Source organism: Barbus barbus (genome assembly GCF_936440315.1).
Source record: "Barbus barbus genome assembly, chromosome: 49".
NCBI lineage: Eukaryota > Metazoa > Chordata > Actinopteri > Cypriniformes > Cyprinidae > Barbus > Barbus barbus.
In genome coordinates, this window is record NC_136727.1 from 10,138,303 (window position 1) to 10,161,966 (window position 23,664).

The 23,664-nt window shown below is 36.4% G+C and overlaps 2 protein-coding genes across 11 annotated transcripts in view; both read left to right on the forward strand.

Moving 5' to 3' along the window:
- Positions 1–672: 672 nt before the first annotated feature.
- On the forward strand, positions 673–12,798 carry LOC306867134 (E3 ubiquitin-protein ligase MARCHF2). Of its 5 annotated transcripts, none has more exons than XR_013783991.1 (6): positions 673–829; positions 2,388–2,658; positions 2,747–2,951; positions 4,963–5,172; positions 8,814–9,846; positions 10,663–12,796. XR_013783991.1 is itself a non-coding variant. In XM_079412675.1 (5 exons), exons 2-5 carry the CDS (start codon positions 2,483–2,485, stop codon positions 8,970–8,972), a joined length of 750 nt encoding a protein of 249 aa, XP_079268801.1. In that variant the 5' UTR covers positions 673–829; positions 2,388–2,482; the 3' UTR covers positions 8,973–12,798. The 5 variants fall into 5 exon arrangements, 1 of the variants encoding a protein (XP_079268801.1); XR_013783992.1 differs by having other exon boundaries at positions 8,814–10,532; positions 10,684–11,162; XR_013783993.1 differs by having other exon boundaries at positions 8,814–9,492; positions 10,671–11,162.
- Positions 12,799–13,873: 1,075 nt separating this feature from the next.
- LOC306867135 (heterogeneous nuclear ribonucleoprotein M-like) overlaps positions 13,874–23,664 on the forward strand; it is a 10,658-nt gene continuing 867 nt past the window's right edge. Inside the window, exons 1-14 of one of the 6 annotated variants that reach the window (XM_079412681.1) lie at positions 13,962–14,151; positions 15,574–15,749; positions 17,048–17,100; positions 17,689–17,696; positions 17,790–17,883; positions 18,832–19,092; positions 19,179–19,332; positions 19,436–19,485; positions 19,601–19,661; positions 19,767–19,865; positions 19,966–20,007; positions 22,972–23,043; positions 23,119–23,226; positions 23,319–23,664. The exon at positions 23,319–23,664 is cut by the window's right edge and continues 238 nt beyond it. In XM_079412681.1, the coding sequence (XP_079268807.1) occupies positions 14,105–14,151; positions 15,574–15,749; positions 17,048–17,100; positions 17,689–17,696; positions 17,790–17,883; positions 18,832–19,092; positions 19,179–19,332; positions 19,436–19,485; positions 19,601–19,661; positions 19,767–19,865; positions 19,966–20,007; positions 22,972–23,043; positions 23,119–23,226; positions 23,319–23,664 (1,571 nt within the window). In that variant the 5' untranslated portion in view covers positions 13,962–14,104. The other 5 variants (XM_079412678.1, XM_079412679.1, XM_079412676.1 and 2 more) reach the window with 5 other exon arrangements.

Here is a 23,664-nt window from a genome sequence, read left to right on the forward strand (position 1 = left end):
TTAATTTGATTGAACACAAAATTAAAAACGAATATATTTTTTTTACTTTTTTTTTTATTATTATAGATGACGAGAAATTTATACAAAATTCAAAAACAATGACTTTGTTCACAGTTGCAAAATATGGCATATCAAAGAATACAAATTACATTTCTTAATTTGGTCAAAATGACAAAAGATAGGGAACAAAAGTGCAATTTATTAATATGCACAAAAGTGAAATATTAAACTAAGTGACATTCTAAATCTGGTAAGAGCATACATTTACACACACAAAATATATATTTTTAATTAAAGACACATTTAAAAATGACTTTTCAGATTACACTTCTAAAACAATTTACAAGGAAGAAATAAAGTGAATAAAAGTATCTTAGGCTACGCACAAAACTGAAATATTACCCTACGTTACGCATAAATATGCACATTTTGTTCAGTAATGCTAAAAATAAAGACTAAATAGGCAAGTATTTAAGTAAAAAAAAATCAAACCATATTAACATCACAACGTCTAAAGCCTCACATGAGCAGTGAACAGTCCTTAGAAATAACAACAATAGGCGCTTCTCGGATGACGGCTATTCACGAAAGCTGTTTAGGAAAATTCCGAAGCAGCGCATCGTAGAGAAGCGCCTCCCTCTACGCTCTTATCGTACACGGCGCTACGCTCTTACCGTACACGGCGCTATCAGAGGCCGAGCCGAGTAGTCTGCTGGAAGGATCAAACCCAAGACAAGGCTTGCACTTTTACCTTATCGTTTGCAAACCAGCGCCACTTTTAAAAGGAATTCACCCTTAAAGACACCAGCTCAGCATGGAAAGCCAGAAGGTAAAATTAGACGACAAGACGTGATGTTTTAATCTCTAATCCCAGGCTTTGATGGCATATTTTGCTACATGGCTAATGTTAATAGCAGTCTAATGCATTATTTCACATTCACTCTGACTTTGTCTTAATACGCATCGAATCGGGTTGATTCTGGTTTAAACGAATATCTAAGAAACATTTCGCGCTATATTGTAGGGAACTGATGTTTAATTAGCAGCTTGTGTTGTTTGCTAAAGGCCCACCCTAGACTAGTGTCAGACAGCTTGATAGATCAGACCAGATCAGATGGTTTAAATGTGGACTGATGTTATTGCAGCACGGGATTTCATATTTCATGTAAAATGGCAGTTCATTTATGCTGGTTATTCTCTCATCTGTTTACATCCCCATGCTAGTAAAGGTTATATGTTGTTGGGTTGATCAGTAGATCATATGATTTAATGCAGCGAGTTGCCATTCATCAAAGGATATGTTTTGAAACACACAGTGCCCAATAATACTGTCTACAAATGGCAGCTCACAAGGTTTTCTTTACTGCTCAGTAATAATAGCCTAAGTTAACCTCAAAATGCTTGTCTTTGTATTATAATGATATATTATGTTAAATGAATCCTCCTGTTGTTTCAAACCTTTGTGACGTCTGTGGAACACAAAAGGAGACCTTCTGAAGAATGTCCAAGCTGCTCTTTTTTTTTTTTAATTCACTGCAAGCTTGTAGTAATTACAGCTGCCAAGCTCGGAAATAAGTCAAAATCAAGTTTTTGATTTTAAATAGTTTCACACAATTTTTTTTTGGAAGTTTGCTTTATTGTCATTCCTTGTAGCTAGTCAGCATATGTTTACAATTTGATGTAATGATTTTTTTAAATGATCATTATTTAAAATATAAAAGACAAAGCAAAAATCATGCTTATAGTAAGACATTTACAATGGTAGTAAATGGGATGGTTTTTGGATGATTTAAAAGCAGAAATGTTAAATCTTATTATTTTAAAAGCAATTTTTTTCAGTTAAAAACTGTAAAGATATTTAAATCGTTATTTTTACAGTGATTTTAGGGTTTACAATATTGTCTCTGCAACAAAGTTGTAAAATTGGATGCAACTTTACACAAATTTGTGTTTTTAATGCTTTTTTATATATTATTAAAACAGTGAGACTTATCTTAGATTAGCTTATCTTGGTTAACATGCACTCCCATTTTAAGTGTCTCACTGTAAGTCTTTTTAAGAAAAGGAGGAAAAAGTTTAAATTAGGCCTACTTTTTTTTGGTAATCAACATTATGCCACTAATGCTGTCGATTGAACTTGTATTGAACACATAATATTCCTCTCACAGAAAAAAAAAAAAACTATTTACATTTTGACACATTTACCCTTGTTCTGTGAATCCCCGTTATCTGAAAGATTTCCTGCACAGCATATGCATCTGGTTCAGTTGGTAACATGAGTTTGCTGTTCTGTGTGGTGCATTGTTTCATTTCCAATTGACAGTTGAGCATTTTTGCTGTCGAAATTTCCCTAATGTAACCGTTGTAAATGTTCCTCCTCTCTGCAGTGGTAGAGCCTTTGTGACTTGAGGTGTGGGAGCGAGGCTGCTCCCTGATTCCCCTCGGTGCTCCCTTGCCCCCCGCCCTCCTGGACGGCCCGGAAATGACCACAGGGGAGTGTTGCCACCTCCCAGGCTCCCTGTGCGACTGCACTGGCAACGCTGCCCTGTCCAAAACCGTGGAGGAGGCTGACAACCGCCGGGCCCAGTACGTCACCCAGGTTACGGCCAAGGATGGACGTCTACTATCTACTGTTATCAAAGCCCTGGGCACCCAGAGGTAGACAAATCTGAACAATATTTTCAGTTTCAAACAATATATATTCCAGTTGCCTGAAGGCAAAGCTGTTAACTTCCTTCTCTGTTAGCGATCGGCCGATTTGTCGGATCTGCCACGAGGGTCAAGACGTGTGCAACAGCGAGGGGCTTCTCTCCCCGTGCGACTGCACCGGCACGTTGGGCACGGTCCACAAGAGCTGCCTGGAGAAGTGGCTGTCCTCCTCTAACACCAGCTACTGTGAGCTGTGCCACACTGAGTTTACCATAGAGCGCCGGCCCCGACCCCTCACAGAGGTAACAAAGGTTAATGCCTTTAGCCTCGTCTGCATGGCTCGGCCCCGCTTTGCTATTGTTCATTTACTTGCGTGTGCGCTTACATGGCATAATTTATTATATTTGGGTCAAAAATTAGATATCGGCATCAAATTAAATTTATATACATAGAAAGCAGAGTAAATGCAAGTGTCAACTTTATTGCTTTAAATAACTTTTGTGAAAATAAAATGTCAAAAATGTGGGTGATTATAATGTTCCATTGTCATTCAGCGAAACACATTTATGTAAAAATTCAACTAATTAATATAATTTATAATTAATATATAAAAGAAAAAGTGATCATACTAACTTTTATAATATTTTAAATGCTGAAAAACCTAATGGTTTGAAGGATGGTGGTAAAGATTTAAAATTACAATGAATTGTTTAAAGTCTTTTAATGTCATCTAATAATTCTGGTTCCAAATATGCCTGACAAGATTTTTGGTATAAACTATTTTTACACTGAATGACATTTTAGTGGGAATCTTCTGTAAATTGTGGTAATAATATATAATAGTTATTATTTTTTGATCAGGAAAAAATAGTTAAACAGGACACATTCTATTACATAAAAAATGTAAATCTGTATTAAACTTGTATTGTTTTGATGCTTGAAAACCCTTTTTGTCTTTGAACTATGTTTTTTGATAATATATATTAACTTATAAATACTTGATAATAAGACTAAAACAATAAAACACATTCAATATGAATGTTATTAATAATTACAAAGCCTTGCATCTGATTAATATGTATTAGCTTAAATGCACATATCAGAATAACAAGCAGTCAAATGTCAAAAGTTTGGTTTTAGTGGTAATAAGTATTGAAAATGTATTCTTTAGCTGACAGTCTGCAAAGGAGTGGGAAAATATGTTCAAATACTCAATATATACAATATACTCTAATACACAAGTTTATACATAAATAAGTTTCTTTTTTCACAAAATCTGTAATTTTCTGTTGCTGTTTGGATGTAGTAAAACACCCACAGATGCAGCAGAAAACATCTGGGTAGGATCGTTTTTATCCTTTTTTGATAATCATTCATACATGTGAAAACCGGCTGAGAATTTAGCAAATAGTTGTAACCTGATTCAGGAAGGTTCAGTTTTTTTATGATTAAGGGATCATACAAGACTTCTTCACCTTACAAATGGTTGTTGAACGTAAAAAATGCCATGAAATTCAAATGGTTTTGCATTTCATACCATAATAATCATAACAAACAAATATTGGATGTCATATTCAAAAATATGATCGATGCAGGGCATTGTTATTATTACTGCTGTCATTATTAATTACATTTATTTTTCTTTTTAATTAATATATTTTCATCTTTGTTTTTTTATGTCTTATTGATTAGGTAAACATTTCTCAGTTGAGAAATTATTCAAACAATAAATAAGCTAATAGTACTCTTATCTGTGGACCCAATATTGATAACAAATTAAGTTTAAAAGTGATTAACATATGACCCTGGACCACAAAACCAGTCATAAGTGTCAATTTTTCGAAACTGAGATTTCTACATTATCTGAAAGCTAGGATTAGGATAGGATAGGATAATATTTGGAATCTGAGGGTCCAAAAAAATAAAATAAAAATACTGAGAAAATCACCTTTAAAGTTGTCTAAATGAAGTTATTAGCAATGCATATTACTAATCAAAAATTAAGTTTTGATATATTTACGGTAGGAAATTCACTAAATATCTTCATGGAACATGATCTTTACTTAATATCCTAATGATTTTTGGCATAAAATAAAAATTGATAATTTTTACCCTTACAATGTATGGCTATTGCTACAAATATACTCCAGCGATTTAAGACTGGTTTTGTGGTCCAGGGTCACATAATGCTCAAACTGGCCTTTATTAAGAATGCCAACCATGATGTTTGTTATTGGCCATAACGTGATTATTGATATTGGACAAACTGTCTATCTGTACTTCATCACTAAAAATGACATGATCTCTCAATAGTGGCTCAGGGACCCGGGCCCCCGGAATGAGAAGCGCACCCTCTTCTGTGACATGGTGTGCTTCCTGTTTATAACGCCCCTGGCAGCCATCTCAGGCTGGCTGTGTCTACGGGGGGCACAGGACCACCTGCACTTCAACAGTCGCCTGGAGGCAGTTGGCCTCATCGCTCTGACTATCGCACTCTTCACCATCTACGTCCTCTGGACACTGGTAATGTATTGCATTCAATTAAATCCAGATTTACAATGTTATTCTGAAACAGAATGCTTAAATTCATTTTGGGGAATCACACAAAGACTCATCTGAATATATCTGTCTGGGTCATATTTCACCCCAAAAATGGTAAGGGAAAAAAAAATGCTTTGTGTTAAATATGTTCAACAATCTCATCACCGTAATGCAAAGAAATCTTGTTTTACTGCAGTGCCATAAATATCTTGTTCTCATTACCGTAATATCCTAATAATTGCACATTTGCCACTCTTATAATGGACCTTTTACACCTTATGCACTTTCGGTGGAAGATCTAGGTGTATCAAACAAGGCGGTAAAGTTTACTGAAGGAATCGTTCGCCTGACAATGAAAATGCCATTATTTACTCCTCTTTATGCCACTCCAAACTTGAGTAATGATATTTTAATCGTAGAAAAATTTACCGTACGATGGTTTTGTGTAAGAACGAAATGAAAGTGGTAATCTTTCCAACTTCTGAAATCTCATTTACGTTCAAACAGTAGCTGAACACCCCCCCCCCCCCCAATATTGTTTTGTAAATTGTGTTAAATGTGTTTTATAATGTCAGCGCTGATAGCCTAGTGAGCATTATGCCTACATATAACGCCGTTGCATTGCGGGCGTCCTGAGTTCGAATAATGGCTCAAGGACTTTTCCTGATCCCACCCCCCCCCTCTCTCCCAGTTCGCTTCCTGTCTTACTCTGCATTATCCTATCTCAATAAAGATCAAATTTGAACTTCTATCAATTGCATATTTATTCTCTAATTGCTAGCTTTTCTTGTAAAACTAACATTAGCTTTATTTTTTCTATTCTATCTACTCGTTTCTTAAAAAAAAAAAAAATGTATGTGTACTGCGTTAGGCTAACCAAGACTTGTAATAGCACTTGCATGTTGTTGCTCTTTTGTTGGTTTTGATTGCTTCTAATGTCCTCATTTGTAAGTCACTTTGGATAAAAGTGTCTGCTAAATGACTAAATAATAATAATAAAGACAAAATTTCAAAAATAAATCTAAATGTAATAAACAAACAAAAAAGTTTAATAATCTCATTACCATCATTGGCAAAAAACTCTTTCTCAGACATTACCAATACAAAGAAATCTTGTTTTCAAATTTTCTTCACCAACATGGTAACCGCTAATTTAAAGTGTAAACCGTCCTCCTTGCTGCAGAGGTGAGACAATTTTGGTAATGCAAAAATCTCATTCTCAATACTGCTATGCAAAAAATCTGGTTCTCATTACTGTGATGCAAAGAAATTTTTAAAGTGTAATCCAAAAAAATAAATCATTCTCATTAACGTAATGAAAGAAAAATCTAATTTTCATTGCCGTAATGTAAATAAATCCCACACTCATTACCACGATGCAAAAAAAGCAAAAACTGGTTCTCATTACCAAAATGCAAAAATTACTATAATTCATAAAGTAAAATGTTTACTATTTTATATAGTAATATTTCTGTACCACCTTTAGGCCCCGTCCACACGGAGACACGTTTAGCTGTATACATAAAAATGTTGTATCGTATTTGGGAGCTATTTTTTTTTTAACCGGGTCCCAGAGTGGATAAATCTGAAAACGACACCTTTGCATTTTCATGTGTACAGCCAATCCGTATATTTTGTGAAACGATGATGTCATCACCCCATGTCTCGACCCTAGTCAGACACCACTACTTCACATAACAGCAACAACATCATGAACAAACACTGAACACCACATACAATTGACCTATCGGTAAGCCCCCCTTGAACACAGACTGGCCAATCGCGGTCGAGTATCAGTTGCACGGGGAGTGGATCTCGGACATCTTTAGGTTTCAGCGCTATAGAGAAACATTGGAAGATCCGAAGCTCGCGTTGGTTTTATGGGGTTTTTGCTTCAAAAATGGAAAAACGATGTGCCTGTGGTACTTGTAACACTGATTCCAGGTATCCTGAGAGGATGGGCAATATAATTTATTTTATTACATTTCCTGAATCCAAACAAAACAGAGCAAAATATCCTTAAGTATTCAACCCCAATCCAAACGAAGACAAAAACTTTAATTTTCTGGTTGTCATATACCCATTAAGTTACAATTTTCATCTGCTCAAACAGAACCTCAATGTTATCTTGTGCTTCAGCAAGGTATCTCTGGCTAAAACTAGCTAACGTTAAAGGATTAGTTCACTTTTAAAAAAACTTTTGCTGATAATTTACTCACCCCCATGTCATCCAAGATGTCTATGTCTTTCTTTCTTCAGTCGAAAAGAAATTAAGGTTTTTGATGAAAACATTACCGAGTAGGAAGTACCGAGTCAGTAGGCTTTTTAATATTAAAACACCCAGGATACGCACACGAAATGGGCATTTTAAACGATAAACTGACACAAAGACATTTGAATATGTGTATATGGTCCTCCTTCCGCACATTTGTAAACACTGACTCGGTACCTTCTGCCTAAGTCAACCGTGACCTTTTCCACGTCATTGCGTATTACGTGACTTCACGAACGCGCATCACAGAACAGAGCAAGGCGAGCATTTGTGCTTATAAAACTTAAACTTTTTTATTTATGTTTGAAATGACCGATCGTTTCGCTAGATAAGACCCTTATTCATCGTCTGGTATCGTTTAAAGCCCTTTGAAGCTGCACTGAAACTGTCATTTGGACCTTGAACTGTTTGGGTCCCAATGAAGTCCATTATATGGAGAAATGTTTTCATCAAAAACCTTAATTTCTTTTCAACTGAAGAAAGAAAGACATGGACATCTTGGATGACATGGGGGTGAGTAAATTATCAGCAAAAGTTTTTTTTAAAAGTGAACTAATCCTTTAAAGTTAGTGAGTCAGTGCTAACGTACAAACCTAAATAGTGGGCTTCTCGCGTCTTGTGCAGTGTAGGTCAAAAACACATAAACGAAGGTCTACATTTCACTGTCTCTTCATATTAAACTGGTTAAATATACATTAATTTAATCGTACTCTGCGATACATGAACAGTGTTGATCCTGCATGTTGTCATCCACGATCGTGATGACCGACCGTAATATGAGACTTCTCCCGCTTGCATGGTGATCTGTAAACCCTCGCTTCGAGTTACCCACCGTATTTATTTAGAAATATTTTATAAATCCCTCCATGGAATATTTCATTCACATTTGGTGGCCTTCTGTGCCCAAAATTGTGCAAAAACATCATGGGACAAGGTTTTCACACCGCAGCTGTCATTGTAAGACCGTGAGCAACTCCGTTTGTTTGTCCGAGGGAGCAACAGTAACTAAGGTGGGCGGGGCTTACCGATAGGTCAATTACAGCGCCACATACTGGTCTGGCATGTATACTACATCGTTATGTGTCGGTTTTGTGTGTACGCAGATATTTTTTGAGGCGAGGAAAAAAAAAATATTGGATAGGTAAAGCTCTGGCTTTGTATGGATGTGGCCTTAGTTTATGCTGATTTTAATACACAAAAAAAGTGTGTTATATTCTGGTAATGAGGATTGGAGAGTGGAGGTAATGTTCTTATAATTTCTTATTTTAAGTTTTTCTTCTCATTTTGGTGGGAAATGTAACCCAGACATATTTTTCATAAAAATTTACCAAAAACTGTCCTTGTTTTGCAGGTCTCATTCCGCTACCACTGTCAGTTGTACTCAGAGTGGAGACGAACCAATCAGAAAGTCCGCTTGCTCATTCCTGACACCAAGGGTGCACACTCTACCCAGCATTCCTTGCTTTCCACAAAGCTGCTGAAAAAGACAGCAGACGAGACCATAGTATGAGAGATGTGGTGCAGGAGAGCGGGGCCCGATCGCGGTGGTATTAGCGTGCTACAGGTTCTTGACACAGCGTCGTCAACTAGAGCCGCGGCATTTTGGATGCATTCTTTTCTATTTAATCCTTTTTATCTAAATATGTGAGCACTTCATTTATTTAGTTTTTTTTCACAAGTCTATTTTAATGTTTTTTTTGAGCCTTTATACGTGTGTTGTTTTTATTTATTTGGGGCTTGAACAGTCAGGCTGAGACCCCATACTGTTCAGTATGCATTGTATTTGAAACAATTGGAAATCTAATTTATGTGTATAGACGATTCCTTTGAGCACAGCGGCGAGGGATTATGACTCAAGTACATAGGGCTGCTGAAGCTTAAAACCAAACCTTTCTTTGTTTTTGATGTTTTGTTTTTCTACTCATCTACCTTCAAGTACTTTCCATCTTAACCCGACGGAGTCACGCCTAAGCAAACTTAGTCCTTAGCTCCTATACGATTTAGTCAAGATATAAATATATACACACTAAGTGAACAAGTAAGCTCTAAGCTTTGATCGACATGGGTATTACAGGGCCATTTGCCCGGGCAATGAATTTGGAGGCTGATGTATATTTGCGGACGCTCAAGCTCATCTGGAGGTTGGCGAAAAAAAGAGAGTGCAATAACACGCTGCCATTGGCATGATTCTGCTGTGAACACACGCAGGTTTTCATGCATGCCTATTTCATTTCGCAAATCTCATCAAATTGGTGACTGTTTGTAAGTTTCAATTTTGCGTACAGATCAAAGGCTGTTTTTCCGAACCAAATGGTCTCCAAACAACGTAAAACAGCATGCGGTGGTTTTAAAGTCGTAGCACTTTCTGACAACGTAGCCTAGATGTGAGCTGAACAAATGTAGATGTGTACGCTTTTGAGATGCAAATATGTGGCAACTTTATATGTTGTTGTTGAGTTGTGATAAGTGCAGATGCAAACAGACCTCTACAGTTCATTGTTGAATCGTTTTCAAAATCATTTTTTTCCTTCGTTTTTTAGGTGAGTGTTTAAAGATGAATGTGTATGTGTGTTTACAGTATGCATTTTGTTAGCTCTGGCTCTTTGTGCTGTTTAGTTAGCATCAAATGCCTGAGGTTGAGGATGGCATACTTGGGATTTTGTAGCAGTTTACTTTATGGAAGATGTAGGTCAAGCCGCAGAAGTAATTGTAAAGCTAAACATCACGAAACCATCGTCTATGAATGACACTTCAGTATTTAAGCAAAGGCGTCTCTTAGCTGTGTGTCCTATTGGTGCAAGAAGAATCCGCAGAACACCAACCATCAGATCTTTTCGTTCCCACCTGAAAGAGTGGAAATGGGATAGGCAGTATCGTAATAATTGCACAATTTTTGATTATAATTGCAGATTTGCGCAAACTTTTGGCGGTAAAGTTCACTGAGGGAATTGTTCACCTGACGATGAAAATGTTGTTATTTATTCACCCTAATGTCCCTTCAAACTTGGCTGCTGTTATTTTAATCGTAGAACAATTTTGGAGAATAATTTCCGGAACGTGTACATCAGGAGTGCCCAACCCTGTTCCTGGAGATCTACCTTCCTGCAGAGTTCAGTTCCAGCCCTGATCAAACACGCCTGTCTGTAATTATCAAGTGCTCCTTCAGATCCTAATTAGTTGGTTCAGTTGTGTTTGATCAGGGTTGGAGCTGAACTCTGCAGGAAGGTAATATGGATCATATGGACTTTTATTTTTTTACTTTCTAGAAAAGATCTGTATGAAATTTCATGAGCTGTCGATAGAAGCTCGATTACCACGTGGGATTACATTTTTTATTTTTTTTAAATGGTATAAAATTAAATAAAAATTTATATCTCACAATTCTTTTTTTTTTTTTTTACAATACCAGTAGTACTTAATAAACAGTATTACTTTTTTCAGTTCACTTTCTGATTATTTTGAATTCTCGGGTATTGTTAAAAAAAAATTTTGGTTTTTCCCTTCAGTGCACCTTGTTCATCTTGTTTACCATACAACACTATCTCACAATTCTGAGAAATTCTGAATTGTGAGATATAATTAGCAATGCTGAGAAGAAAGGTCTGACTTGTGAGGTGTTAACTCACAATTACGAGGGAAAAAAGAAGCTAAAATTGTGAGAAAGTTTCAGTCACCTTTTTTATTTCAAATTCTGTAGCAGAAAAAAACAAACAAAATTGCAAGATTCTAAATTCTGAATTTTGAGGGGAAAAAATTGGGATATGCAAACTAAGAATAGTCGAAATTGTGAGAGAGAAACTTGAATAAAATATTTTTTTTAATCCCGTAATGGGTAAAAGGAAAAAAAAAACAGCATGTGGGTGAATAAATAATGACAGAAGTTTAATTTTGGCTGAACTGTTCTTTTAAGGCTAATAAAACGAGCTACCTAAGATATGTAGGTCCATGAATTATTTTATTGTAAATTCTGATGCGTCTCAATTGTAAATGTGTAGATAAACTGATGTCTCTGTTATTAAGAAGTGTTGTGTGCTGTAGGTCCAGGGTTCTGTACGTGTGTGTGGAGCAGACAGGCCCATGAATGTCTGGATTATTTGCTGACCACTTGTTTTAAAGGACGCAGCTGATCGGCCTGCGTTTAAACGTTCATGCGGCGGAACGGCACTGACGAAGTTCAGTGCCACAAACGAGCGAGTTTGAAGCCAAAAGGTGTTTCCGTAGTTGGATATTCAAACATGCAAAAGGTTTTTCCCTCAAATTCATCCCACCACCCGTCTCCCGTCAGCTAATTTCACATTGGAGGATGGGAAAAATTAAGAAAAATTTTCCTCTCTAAATGGATTCTTTATTTTAAGGGGAGACAATTGTGCAATAGATAAACAAAATATGATGGCATTAGTTAATAATAATAATTTTTATATTTTATAGAGTTTTAGGAATAATCATAATCATCGTCTTTCCCATTGTTCAGTGTTTTTCCGGAAAGAATTTGCTGATTTGAACCATCATTATTTCAAACCACCTAGTGGTGTCGGATCACCAACGACAGGCAACTTTACCAGCTTAATGCTAACTTGAGGAATGCTGTCTCGTTGTTGTGCTTCCACCTGCTTTCTTCACTTTTTGGGCCATTCCTTGGTTATTTTGCAATAGGGTAATACATGAGAGTGCAATTTCAAAAATATTACAATGCAATTCTTACCTATAACCTTAACAATACATGTATGATATATACATAGATGTAGATGTTGTTGCATATGAAGGACTTTAGGAGAGGGACAATGTTGAACTCATGATTTTGCTTATTTTGTGTTTTTAATTTGCAGTGGATGCCAATGAGCTGGCCACAATATGCAACACTGCAAGAGCAGTTCAGCAGCTCAAATGATGATGTTAATAAAACCGAAACCTCTTTGTACCTCCAGTGCATGCTTTCTTATTTAAAAACAATGGCACTTTCACTAATTTAGAATGGAATATATCCATTGTAAATTTCTGAGAGGGGGTTTAACTTTTGTTGCCGTTTCAGAAAAGAAAGCATTTCCAAATCTTAACTTAATTGTACACTCGTTCACACAGTTTAATTGTTGAAATATCTCTAATTTTGCCAGTGTGTGTTTTAAAGTACTCCTATGTATTATTTTTGCTTCTGTTTTGTTTTCATTTATTCATCGAGCACAGGATTTTTATCACTCCGAACTTGAAATACTACAATGTTTATGTTGTGCAGTGGCTAAGAGAAAGATGTCTGTAATGTCCTCACCAAAATATGTTGGTGCTTCAAATCAGCCAAGAAAAGTGTGCAAAGCAAATAAAAAAAAAAAACGATGCTCTGGATCTGGTAACTGGGCTGTTGTTCTTTCGAGAGAAATCTGAGAGATTGCACAATTTCAGAAATAGCTTAAACTCTCTTTTGGGCAGCAAGCCATTTATTATGAGCTGAAGCTCTGCGTTTTATGGAAGTCTGTTTTCACCACAGAAGAAAGAAAAAAATTATTAATTGAACTGAGTTTCTTACCAATTCTGACTGAGATCTGAGCTAAAACCCCACAAGTCTGAGAAGTCAGAAAGCTGTAGGATGTAAACTCGGAATTGCAAGGGAAAATGTCTCAGAATGACGAGAAACAAAGTCTGAATTGTGAGCGAAGAAGTCACAATTATCTTTAATTTTTTTTTTTATTACCTGGTGTGGGCTTTTACAGCATTTTAATATTATTTTAACAGAATTGAAAAAACCTCATAGGATGTTGAATTACAATTTATATATTTTTTTAATAAAATGAGCAAATAAAGTTAACGTATTTAATAGTCAAGAAATTTCCCACCAAAGTGTAGTTTCCACTACATATTAAATGATGTGTTGTGTTTTATAGCATTATGTGGTGGAAATTACATTTTTAGAAAAACCTAACACTTTTCATGCCCATAATTAATTAGCATTTTGTATCAAATACACTGAATACAAGGAAACAGTTCTCACATGGTTTGTGTAATTTGACAAAATTACAGCTTGAATGGAAAAATAATCTGATCACAAGTGATATTTTGATATTTACCTCGATTTTTCCGTTTTCTTCACACACATTTCACCTGACACCGTCTCTTTGAAATACAAATATTATAATAATGAAAAAATATATAATTAGGAGTAAAATAGTTCATTATGGTGGAATTGTCATTAAAACAAATGTGCGATTGTTTGTTTGTTTATAATGTAAAACTAACGTAATTTTTTTTTTGCCCTTCAGAAAAAAAAAAATGAAATCTGTTAGATTTCTAATAAAAATCAACCTAGTAAAGTCATAATATGATAGTTATAACAACAACTCCTGTGAATCTCTAAGATAACTGGTCACCTGAGAGTTTTAAACTAGAATGCGTCACATGTTTCCCATCATGCCTCTCTTCGCCTCCAATATCAGCTTCGCTTTTTCTGTGCCGCCGCCATTTCATCAGGAGAAGGACAGAAGCAGCGACTGAAGTGTTGTTTTAGCGACGCAACAGGACAACAACACGACTAATCAGCGACCCTCATTGTTTTTACGACTTGAAACTCGTTTTATCTGAATCTAGACCTAGTCTGCGTGGTTTAGAGCAGTTAAATCAGAAAACGGAGGAGGACAGCGAACATCTGAAGGCAAAATGTCGTCTGAGGTTAAATCGGAGAAGCCAGAGAAACAAGAACAAGGGTAACACGACAACTGCATGCTTTTTACTCCATGTTTTGTTTATATATATATATATATATAGTTAAAACCGTAGTTACGGAATGTTTTGGGTGTATAATGCACTTTTACTAAGAATAGTTAGGTTGCAGTAAAATATGAGCGATAAAGGGCAAACTCGTTTGTTTGGGTCGTGTCCTGATAAAACAGAGTCGTTGGATTCACAATGAGATGAAACAAGCTAAGGGCGATCATGCACACTAATGTGCCTAATACACAAAGCACGTAGACGAGATTTGAACGACTTTTTTTTTTTTTTTTTGTTGCGCAACAAACGAGATTGAGTGTCCTTTGTTTGCTGCGGCCTAGTTTGGTGCATGTGTGGTAGTTTCTTGCCTCTTTGAACGGCGAATAGCTTGTTTTAGATGTTAACATCTAACACAAATGTGAACGGTAGTTTTGTGTTTCATTAAAATGCTTATTTGTTCAATTGAATTTATTGTATGTTTAAAAAAACGCACGAGTAAAAATATAACATTTAACGGTTTGGATGAGTTTCCAAGTTTCGGTAGCTGCAAGTTCAACTCTGTCACCCAAGTTATTGTTAGGGGAAAAACGTATTTTTTTGTGTTAATGGAAAGTTTTTTTTTTTTTAAACAGTAACCACAAAAACATTATTTTAAAATAAATATTACTGCTAGAACATAGAAAACGTAAAATCAGGGGTTTAAACTGCATTTAGACATCCTAAATTTTGGTAACAGGGTTGAAAAAAATTCTAATCCATAGAGCAAGGGTGTCAAACTAAGTTCTTGGAGGGCCACAGCCCTGCACAGTTTAGATATTACCCTAATTAAACGCATCGGATCCAGCTAATCTAATTATTTAGGATTATTTGAAAACTACATGATATGTGAGTTGGAGCAGGGTTGGAACTAAACTCTGCAGGGCTGCGGCCCTCCAGGAACTGAGCTGGACACCCTTGAATAAACTTGAATTTGTATTGTACAACAGTTTCCACAATTTCTGTAGCTGCAAACTCAACCCTGTTACCCAATTTATCGTTAGAAAAGAGCTCAAACTACAATTTTTATTATTTTATGCGGCAAGTGTGGATTTTTTAAAAATGTTTCCCACTAGTCCAACTTTGAAAACATTTTGAGTGACTAATTTATGCTAAATTTTCAACCCTATTATACATTCTTAATTTTAAATAAAGTTGTATTGCTGTAAAGTAGAAAGTAAAAAAAAAAAAAATCAGCCTTTTATACTATTTAACGTCTAAAATCTGGTAATGGCGTTTAGGAAATTTACGCTCCATTGAACATGAATAGAAAATTTTAGAACAACTAGCCTAAATGTAGTTTTATCTCAAGCTTGATTGCATGATTTTCTTGTTGGTTGGGAAAATGGTTATCGAATTGCATGTTTTTTTTCTCCATACAGAAATGCTATGAACGGCAAGTCCAACCATGAGTCGAGAAAGGAGAGGCCCCAGAAGCGCGGTGGCGGGGGCCGGTTTGAACCTTACGGGAACCCCAACAAGAGATATCGTGTGTTTGTCAGCAACATTCCCTATGATGTTAAATGGCAAACTCTGAAAGATCTCATGAAGGAAAAAGGTATGTTTTTGTTATATTTAGTTGTACATCCTAGGTTAGCTTAGAGCCATGGGGCTTTATTTTTAGTTTTGGGGGTTTCGAAGTTGGCCACCTACTCAGTTGCTTTAGGTCAGAGGATAAAAATCCCATCATGGGGAAGTGGTCTGTTGGAAAAGTGTCTTGTCTGTTGTGGAAAATGATTAATAATTCAAGCTTTCTAATGTTGGTGGATGGCACTTTAAAATTGTGCGAATTGCACGTACACATAAAACCGAGTCTAATCCATTCATATGAATCTGATGCCATCATTTGGTCTCTTTGGCTTTGGAGAAAGTGTGTAGTTTTCCCCCTAACCTGTTGGTTAGTATTTCAGAACAATCTATGAGTGGTCACATTTTTCCCTATCCATGTGTAGCTGCTCCTCCATGCCTAATGATTCGTACGCATGGGGAATTTAATGTGGAATTTGTTGCCTGTAGAATTAAATTGCATTTTCTTTTTTAGGTGAATGCCAGAATGAATGTTGTTGCTGCTGATCATCATTATTGTGCCCTTTAAAAATGGATGTGATTGATTTCTGGGGGGTACAGGTCTACAGAGTAAAGCAGCTTCTTAAGCTGGTCCTTGTTTTATCTTATGGACAGACGTTCTTGCTGGAGAAATGCCAGGTGGTTCTTCGAGGTAGTTTTTGACAAACAGACTAGACCTGGTTTGGGTTTGCAGTCTTCTCTAATTCTATTCTTGAGTGTTCATCCAACTGGACGTGTTGGAGCTGGTTTGGCTATCGATTTAAATTCAAGAGTTCAATTGTTTAGTTGGGGAAGCCAAGTTGGTTCCAGGTGGACGAGGTATCGGTTTCTGTAACGTCAAACCATTTATTTTATAACATAGTTTATCTATTTTTATTCAGTAACTTTTTTTTTTTTTTGCCCTAAAGATACGGTTTAGTTGTGTCGAATGTTTCGGAGGTAGTCGAAGACTTGTTAACCTTACCAGAAAAGGTTCTTTGACGTCCAACAAAGGCCATAGTTGACAATCCATCCAATTTCGATGGCTCGGGAGGTCAAATCCTTTTGGTCAGTCTTGGATGTTGAGGTTCCCAGCAAGGACAGCTTAAGAAGTTTTCCTCAAAACACTTTACAGCTTGCTTCTTGTAGACCTGTACCAGAATTTGTGCTGCTGAGGTGCTGGGGGAGGAGGCTCTGGACTCGCAGGCCGAGCTCACTCTCACCGTCCCCCCGTTTGTGTCTGCTCTAAACCCCAATTGTTCTCTCGGCTTCTCTCCCCTTGGTGTGTGTCGTCTGGAATCTGATTTGTAGTGGGTGAGGTAACGTACGTGGAACACTTAATGGACGGAGAAGGCAAATCAAGGGTAAGTGCAAGAGACGAACCTCCATTTGTCCGCTTGAGTTCTTACATGTACTCTTAGATTTTAATGTGGGATGTTCAGGACTGGGTTGAGAGTTCAAAAAGTGTCGTCTTGGGTGGCATTTGAACAAAAACGGATGCCGACTGCGGTTCTGAGTGGAACCGCAGGGATCGTTTCCCAGCTATATAGTAATTCTGGTTCTCGTGTGTTTAAGAGGTAGCATTTTTTTGCACTGCGAGTCTCATTATTGGACTTCAGGTGGTGTTCAGTAACTAAACATGGCGTCAATGATTTGTTGAGCGACTCAACTAGTGGGATAACAGAAATGGAGCCTGAATGAGTAATTGGAACTGAAGGCCGCTTGTGTATTCTGGTCATCAATTAATCTTGTCAGCCATTTTGAGTTTGAATGTAATTTAACTGTTGAACACCACAGAGAAGTATTATATGAATATTCTTTATCAATTTAGTGTCTGGAGTATTTTTCCTGAGTCAGTTTTCGTTGATTTCTTGTGGCGCTTGTCTAATTGTCTCTCTCGTTCCTGTTTTGTTTTATTCGTTCATCCTGGCTGGTTTGCTGACTGAACAAAGGGTTGTGCGTAAGTATCATTCAGACCATTGATCATTTATCACTTGTTGCTTTTGCGCAACTCTTGCTTGCTAACTTTTTTTTTTTTTTTTTTTTTTAATAGGGTGGTTGAGTTCAGAACTGAAGAGCTCATGAAAAAGGCTGTAGAGAAAGTCAACAAACATGTCATGAACGGTCGTCCTCTTAAGGTCAAAGAGGTGAGTGCAGCTTGCAGATGAATAACACTGGGTAAATATAGATAAATTTATCTTTATTTTTTTTGGCGGAAGCATTCAGTTTCTGAATTTAAAAAAAAAATCACTGTATTCCGTGCTGTTTGTAATATTCTATTAATATTAGCTAATTAAATATGAATTAAGATTTTAATATATCCACTGATATAACATTAATGCAGCTATTTGTATTTTACATTTTTTAAATTTATGAATATATAATTTAAGACTATTGGAAACGCTGACAAGATAAGATTGTAAAAATCGTTTTTAAATGTACTTTTATTTGTCCATTAGGTTGTGTGAAACACTTTTTGCAATAGTTTAAATTACAAAAATATTAGATACATTTTTCTATCGGTTTATATAAATATTAATGTTAAATGATACCAAGATATTAGTGTACCAAGTGTGAAAGAATTGCTCTGAAATGTTTGTTTTCCTCGTTCAGTTTTTTTTTTTCCATTTTAATTTTCCTTGACTGTTTTAATGGTAGAATTTTATTTCAAGCATGTCTATTTAATGGAAATCATGAAACTACACAATTTAACATGAATTTATTAACAAAATTAGGCCTACATTAAGGCCTTGTGAAATTTAGTTTTTCCTCTTAAATTCAGTTAAATTTTTTACCAATTTCAGCGTTTACATTTTTCTGGATTCCATTTTTAATGGTTACATTACATTGTAGTAATCAAAAATCATCTTTAATTGATTTTTTATTTATATATATATATATATTTTTTTTTTTTTTTTTTTTTTATTTTGAATAAGGCATAATTGTAAAAATAGTGTCTTCAAAAGACATGTTAATTTTTTGGTTAAAATCAAAGTGGTATTTTATACTGCCAGCAAAATCAACATATGTCAATTTTTGATGTTGGATGTATTAAACCTACCCTGCTATAAACTGTCTCCTTGTGCTTCTCTAAGGATCCAGATGGAGTGATTGCCCAGCGTGAAGCTAATCGGGCTCATGGGGGTGGTGGTGGTGGTGGCGGTGGACCCCCAGGCATGGGTGGAGGAATGGGAGGGGGCATGGGTGGAGGAATGGGCATGGGGATGGGCCCAGGTCCTGGCGGTCCTTCCATGGTCAACATCCCTCCCAGTCTCATGAACAACCCCAACATCCCCAACGAGATCATCCACGGACTCCAGGCTGGAAAAATCGGAAGCACCATTTTTGTGGCCAATGTAAGACTTTGAATCCATTCTGAAGCCATATGTCCCATATTTTGAAACGTGGCCCCTGACTTTTCATATGGCATCTCTCTGCACAGCTGGACTACAAAGTTGGATGGAAGAAGCTCAAGGAGGTGTTTGGAATGGCTGGAGCGGTTGTGCGTGCAGATATCCTGGAGGATAAAGACGGGAAGAGCAGGGGAATGGGAACTGTCACATTTGAGATGCCCATCGAGGCTGTTCAAGCAGTCTGTATCCTTCACTGTAGCTTTTGATGTGTGGCGTTGATTGGAATAAGTTTGTTTAATGCTATTTATAATGTGCATTGATTGAAGTTTTCCTTAATGGATGTTAGCAATGTTCAACGGGCAGCTCCTCTTCAACAGGGTCATGCACGTCAAACTGGTAAGTAATCACATGGGTTTAACATGGAATTTTGTTTCTGGCTTTAGTGGTACATTGTCAATATTATTTTTAAACTCCTCAATTCACTTCTTTACACCTGTTATTGTCTTTTCAGGATGAGAAATCCCTTCCCAAAGGTGACTTTGCACCCCCAGACCGTCCTCCAGCGCTTCCTCGTAAGTGATGACTTCATATTAACATTTGCTGTATGGACCATCAGCCATAAAACTTGTTGTAGTTGGCTAGATTCTTCTCTAAACCAGTTCCACCATGTCATGCAGGTGGTCTGAGTGGTGTCGGGCTCGGTCTGGGACCCGGCGGTCAACCCATTGACGCTACCCAGCTCAACCGGGGTGGGATGGGCAACATGGGACCAGGAGGTAACGGCGTGTCGCATGTTTTGTTTGGGAATGTTTCCTCTTGTACGCACTCACTGAACATCACTCCCCTCCCCTCTCCATGAAATCATTTTCTCCATAGGAATGGATGGAATGGGATTTGGTGGCATGGGTAGAATGGGAGGTATGTGGTTCATCTCATCAGCCATTCTTTTTTTTTGGCCTGTTTTGATCCCATCTGGAAAGGACCTGCAGGTGTTACTGGTTTGAATTGCATACTGTAGTTCAAGGGTGCTCAGTCCATTTGGATGGGCATTATCCAAACTTCACTGATCTCCATAAAACTGGTGTAATTTTGAAGCAGCACAATGTTATGTTTTTAATTTTCCAGATTTTGTGTTCTATGAATTGTGAAGTTATTTGTGTTATTTGTGTAGTACTGTGATTGCAATGAATTATAATTTTTTTTTTACGTTACTGTGCTATAAATGTAGTTGAAGGTTTTATTTTCTAAGTTGCTGCTCATTTTATCCCTTATGAATTGTTCATTTATCCTTTTTTTTTTTATTTATTAATTTTTTTTACGTTTTATATTTTAATTAAATTATACATTAGGAATCAAGTAGGGCTGCAGCTAATGATTATTTTTGTCAACTAATCTATCGATTATTTCAATTAATCTATTTATTTTCTTATCGGTTGATGAATTCTTTAAACTATAAATAAATAATAAAATTTAATTCCGCTATTAATCTTAGTATTTTATTCAAACGTTTTCTCATAATACTTTACAAAAAATAACAAAAAAATAAGAAAATAGAGAATATTATAGAATAAAGAAAGCAATGAAGCAAGAAAGAAATAGCCTAACAATAACAAGAATAGGGCTGGGTATCGAGTTCGATACTTTTTAGGCACAGACCGAATTGCCTCGATACCACAGAGTATCGAAAAACGTCTTGTCGTTCGGTACCAAATTTCGATACCTAAGGGGTTAATCTCATCACCGTCAGTGAGCCAATAATCCTGCAGCACTAGGTGTGTTTGACTAGAAGCGGTGCGCCGCTGATAGATCAGTGTTTGACATCCGCGAGAGCGTTTCGAAAGCGCACGGAGCAGTCTGCTCTTTATATCGCGCAGTTTGTTTACTACACAGACTGAAGCTCGCGTGACGCTCGCGGTGATTTCAGCGTCTGCCGCCTAACTAAATGAGGACATAAACACATGAACAACATCTCCAGAACTGCTGTGAGTCACTTCATGAGTATTTTACCGTTTGATTCGAGTAAAACTAACGTCATATCATATACACACAGAACTGTGAAGGTATTCCAGGCAACCCGTCAAAATAAAAGTTCGGTTTAACTTGGAAGACACTGCGGCAGAAATATATTATTGTTCAGCGGACAGTACATACTGCTACTACTAGGCTACTATTATTATTATTATTAATTAAAACTTTATTATTTTTTTTTAGAAATGATCGCACCACAGTTATTCCATTTTTTATTTTAATGGTAAACCCCCTTTGTTTGCCAAAATAAATAAACATTTTAATTTTCAATAATTTAAAGAAATTAATTTAATGTTTTATGTCTTCATTTGAAAACCAGATACAGAACACAGAATTTCTGAGGGAAAATAAAACATTTCATAAGGCTATTTTAAGAATAAATTTAAATAAACTAAGTTTTAAGTTATGCATTCAAATTATTAGACATACTACACCAGAATTTAATAACAATAAAACATTGTGAAAGAAAATAAAACACCCACTTATGAAAGTGGATGAAGATTTTAAATTTCTTGAAGTCTTTAACAACCTAGAAATGATGTGTTTTAAAATGAACACGCACTAATGTAAACGTAGCCTAACAGATGTGTAAACCGAAAACAATTTGAACTTTATTAAAATTTATTTATTGTGTTGGATATATTTTGTTCTTTGTGCAGTGGCTCAGGAGATGAGGCTTTGAGTCTGTATAAATATCAGCATTAAAAAAATAGTTTTTTGAGATAATGTAATCTTATTAAAACTGATTTCATAAAACTGGTATCGAAAAAAAACTATCGTTCAGGAACCGGTATCGAACTCAAGGTATCGGTATAGAAAATTTTTGAACGATACCCAGCCCTAAACAAGAAAGAAGGAAGTAATGAATTACAGGGCACTGATGAATAGAAATGCACATTATGGTTGCATTCACAGTTGCTGTTTGGGACTGACAACCGTTGCTTACAGGTGAGAGACTTGAAATATTTTATTTATTCAGCAGGTTAAAACATCTGCTAGAATACATGAACAGCTGAAGTCACAACCGCATTCAAGACAATAGTGCGACAGAGTAAAAAATGGCGTTTTAACACTGGGAAGTTTTATCACAGTTGACAGCCCGTTTATAATAAAGGAGCCCAGTCGAAGCTTGTCCAAACACAGTTAAACAACTAACAATGACTAACTGTTAGCGAGTGCAGAGAGCGTGTTTGTACACACACTGTTCTGACTGTCGTATAATCATAACATAGCCTTTACCTTCTGCTCTAGAATCTTGTTTTGTTAAACATGGCAGAAAAAGAGTCTTAAGTAGGGATAACTGCAGGCTCGTGCAATGGGCGTGGCTAAAGGTGCGACTAGTCAACACATTCAATGGTAATCGACGTATTTTCATAATCGATGACGTCGACGAGTCGCTGCAGCCCTAGAATCAAGTTACTTGGTGTTTTTTTTTAACTATATAAACTGCTGATTTTATCTACTAAATGTTTTACCTTTGTCTTATTTTATCCACCAAAAATTAAAACCTTCAAGATAACTATTCATCACATACATTTTTATGTAATGTATGTTTGTTTTGTTTGTTTGTTTTAATACTAATTGTATCCCTTAAGTGAGTTGAGATTTTCTTTTTAATGTTAAAATGCTAATTGTAATGCTACTTTATTTACTAGGAATCAAGTTATCTTAAAGTGTTTTTTTTATTTTTATACTTTTGCTGATTTCATCAACTAAAAATAAAACCTGCAAGGTAACACTGTTAATCACATTGCTGTTTTTATGTACTGTTTTGAACTGTGAATTCTTCTGTGTGGTGTTTTTTTTTTTTTTTTTTTTCAATATGAATTGAATTCAAATGTTATTGATCTTCAGGGATGGATAATTTTGGAGGTGGTATGAACAACATGGATCGTTTCGGCCCTTCTGGAATGGGAAGAATGAATGGTAAAATTTGTTTTTATTATTATTTTGTTTTGCTAGTAGTTAGGTTTGAAGTGTTTTTATTTGTTTAAATTGCAGATATGGATCGTGGAAGTGGCAGCGGTGGCTTTGATAGAGATTTTGGTGGCCGTAATGACATGGGTATGTCCCGTAGCAACTTTGGAGACTCATTTGACCGAGGAATGGGTTAGTAATGTTTAACCTTTGTTCCTATAGATTTCTTGATGTTAATTTAGTGTAAATTTAAAAAAAAAAATTTTTAATAATTTGATTACCAGGTAACTCCATGGGAATGGATCGCATGAATTCTGGCATGGACCGGCTTGGTGGTGGCATGGACCGCATGGGAGGACTGGACCGAATGGGAATGGATCGTATGGACCGCATGTCTGATCTTGACCGGTTGGGTTCCGGCTTCGACCGAATGGGTACAGGGCTTGACCGACTGGGGCCCAGTATGGATCGCCTGGGATCAGGCATCGACCGCATGAGCTCCAGCGTGGACCGCATGGGACCTGGTGGGTTTGACCGTTTGGGCCCGTCCAGCATGGATCGCATGAGCGGTGCAATGGACTTTGCCTCCCCTATAGGCATTGACAGGATGAACACAGGCCTCGACCGAAT

Excerpts from the sequence above, each read along its gene's own strand:
- LOC306867134 (XM_079412675.1), top strand. The coding sequence starts at position 2,483 with ATGACCACAGGGGAGTGTTGCCACCTCCCAGGCTCCCTGTGCGACTGC. Across the intron at positions 2,659-2,746 it reads AAAGCCCTGGGCACCCAGAG|CGATCGGCCGATTTGTCGGA; the intron begins GTAGACAAATCT and ends CTTCTCTGTTAG. Across the intron at positions 2,952-4,962 it reads GGCCCCGACCCCTCACAGAG|TGGCTCAGGGACCCGGGCCC; the intron begins GTAACAAAGGTT and ends ATCTCTCAATAG.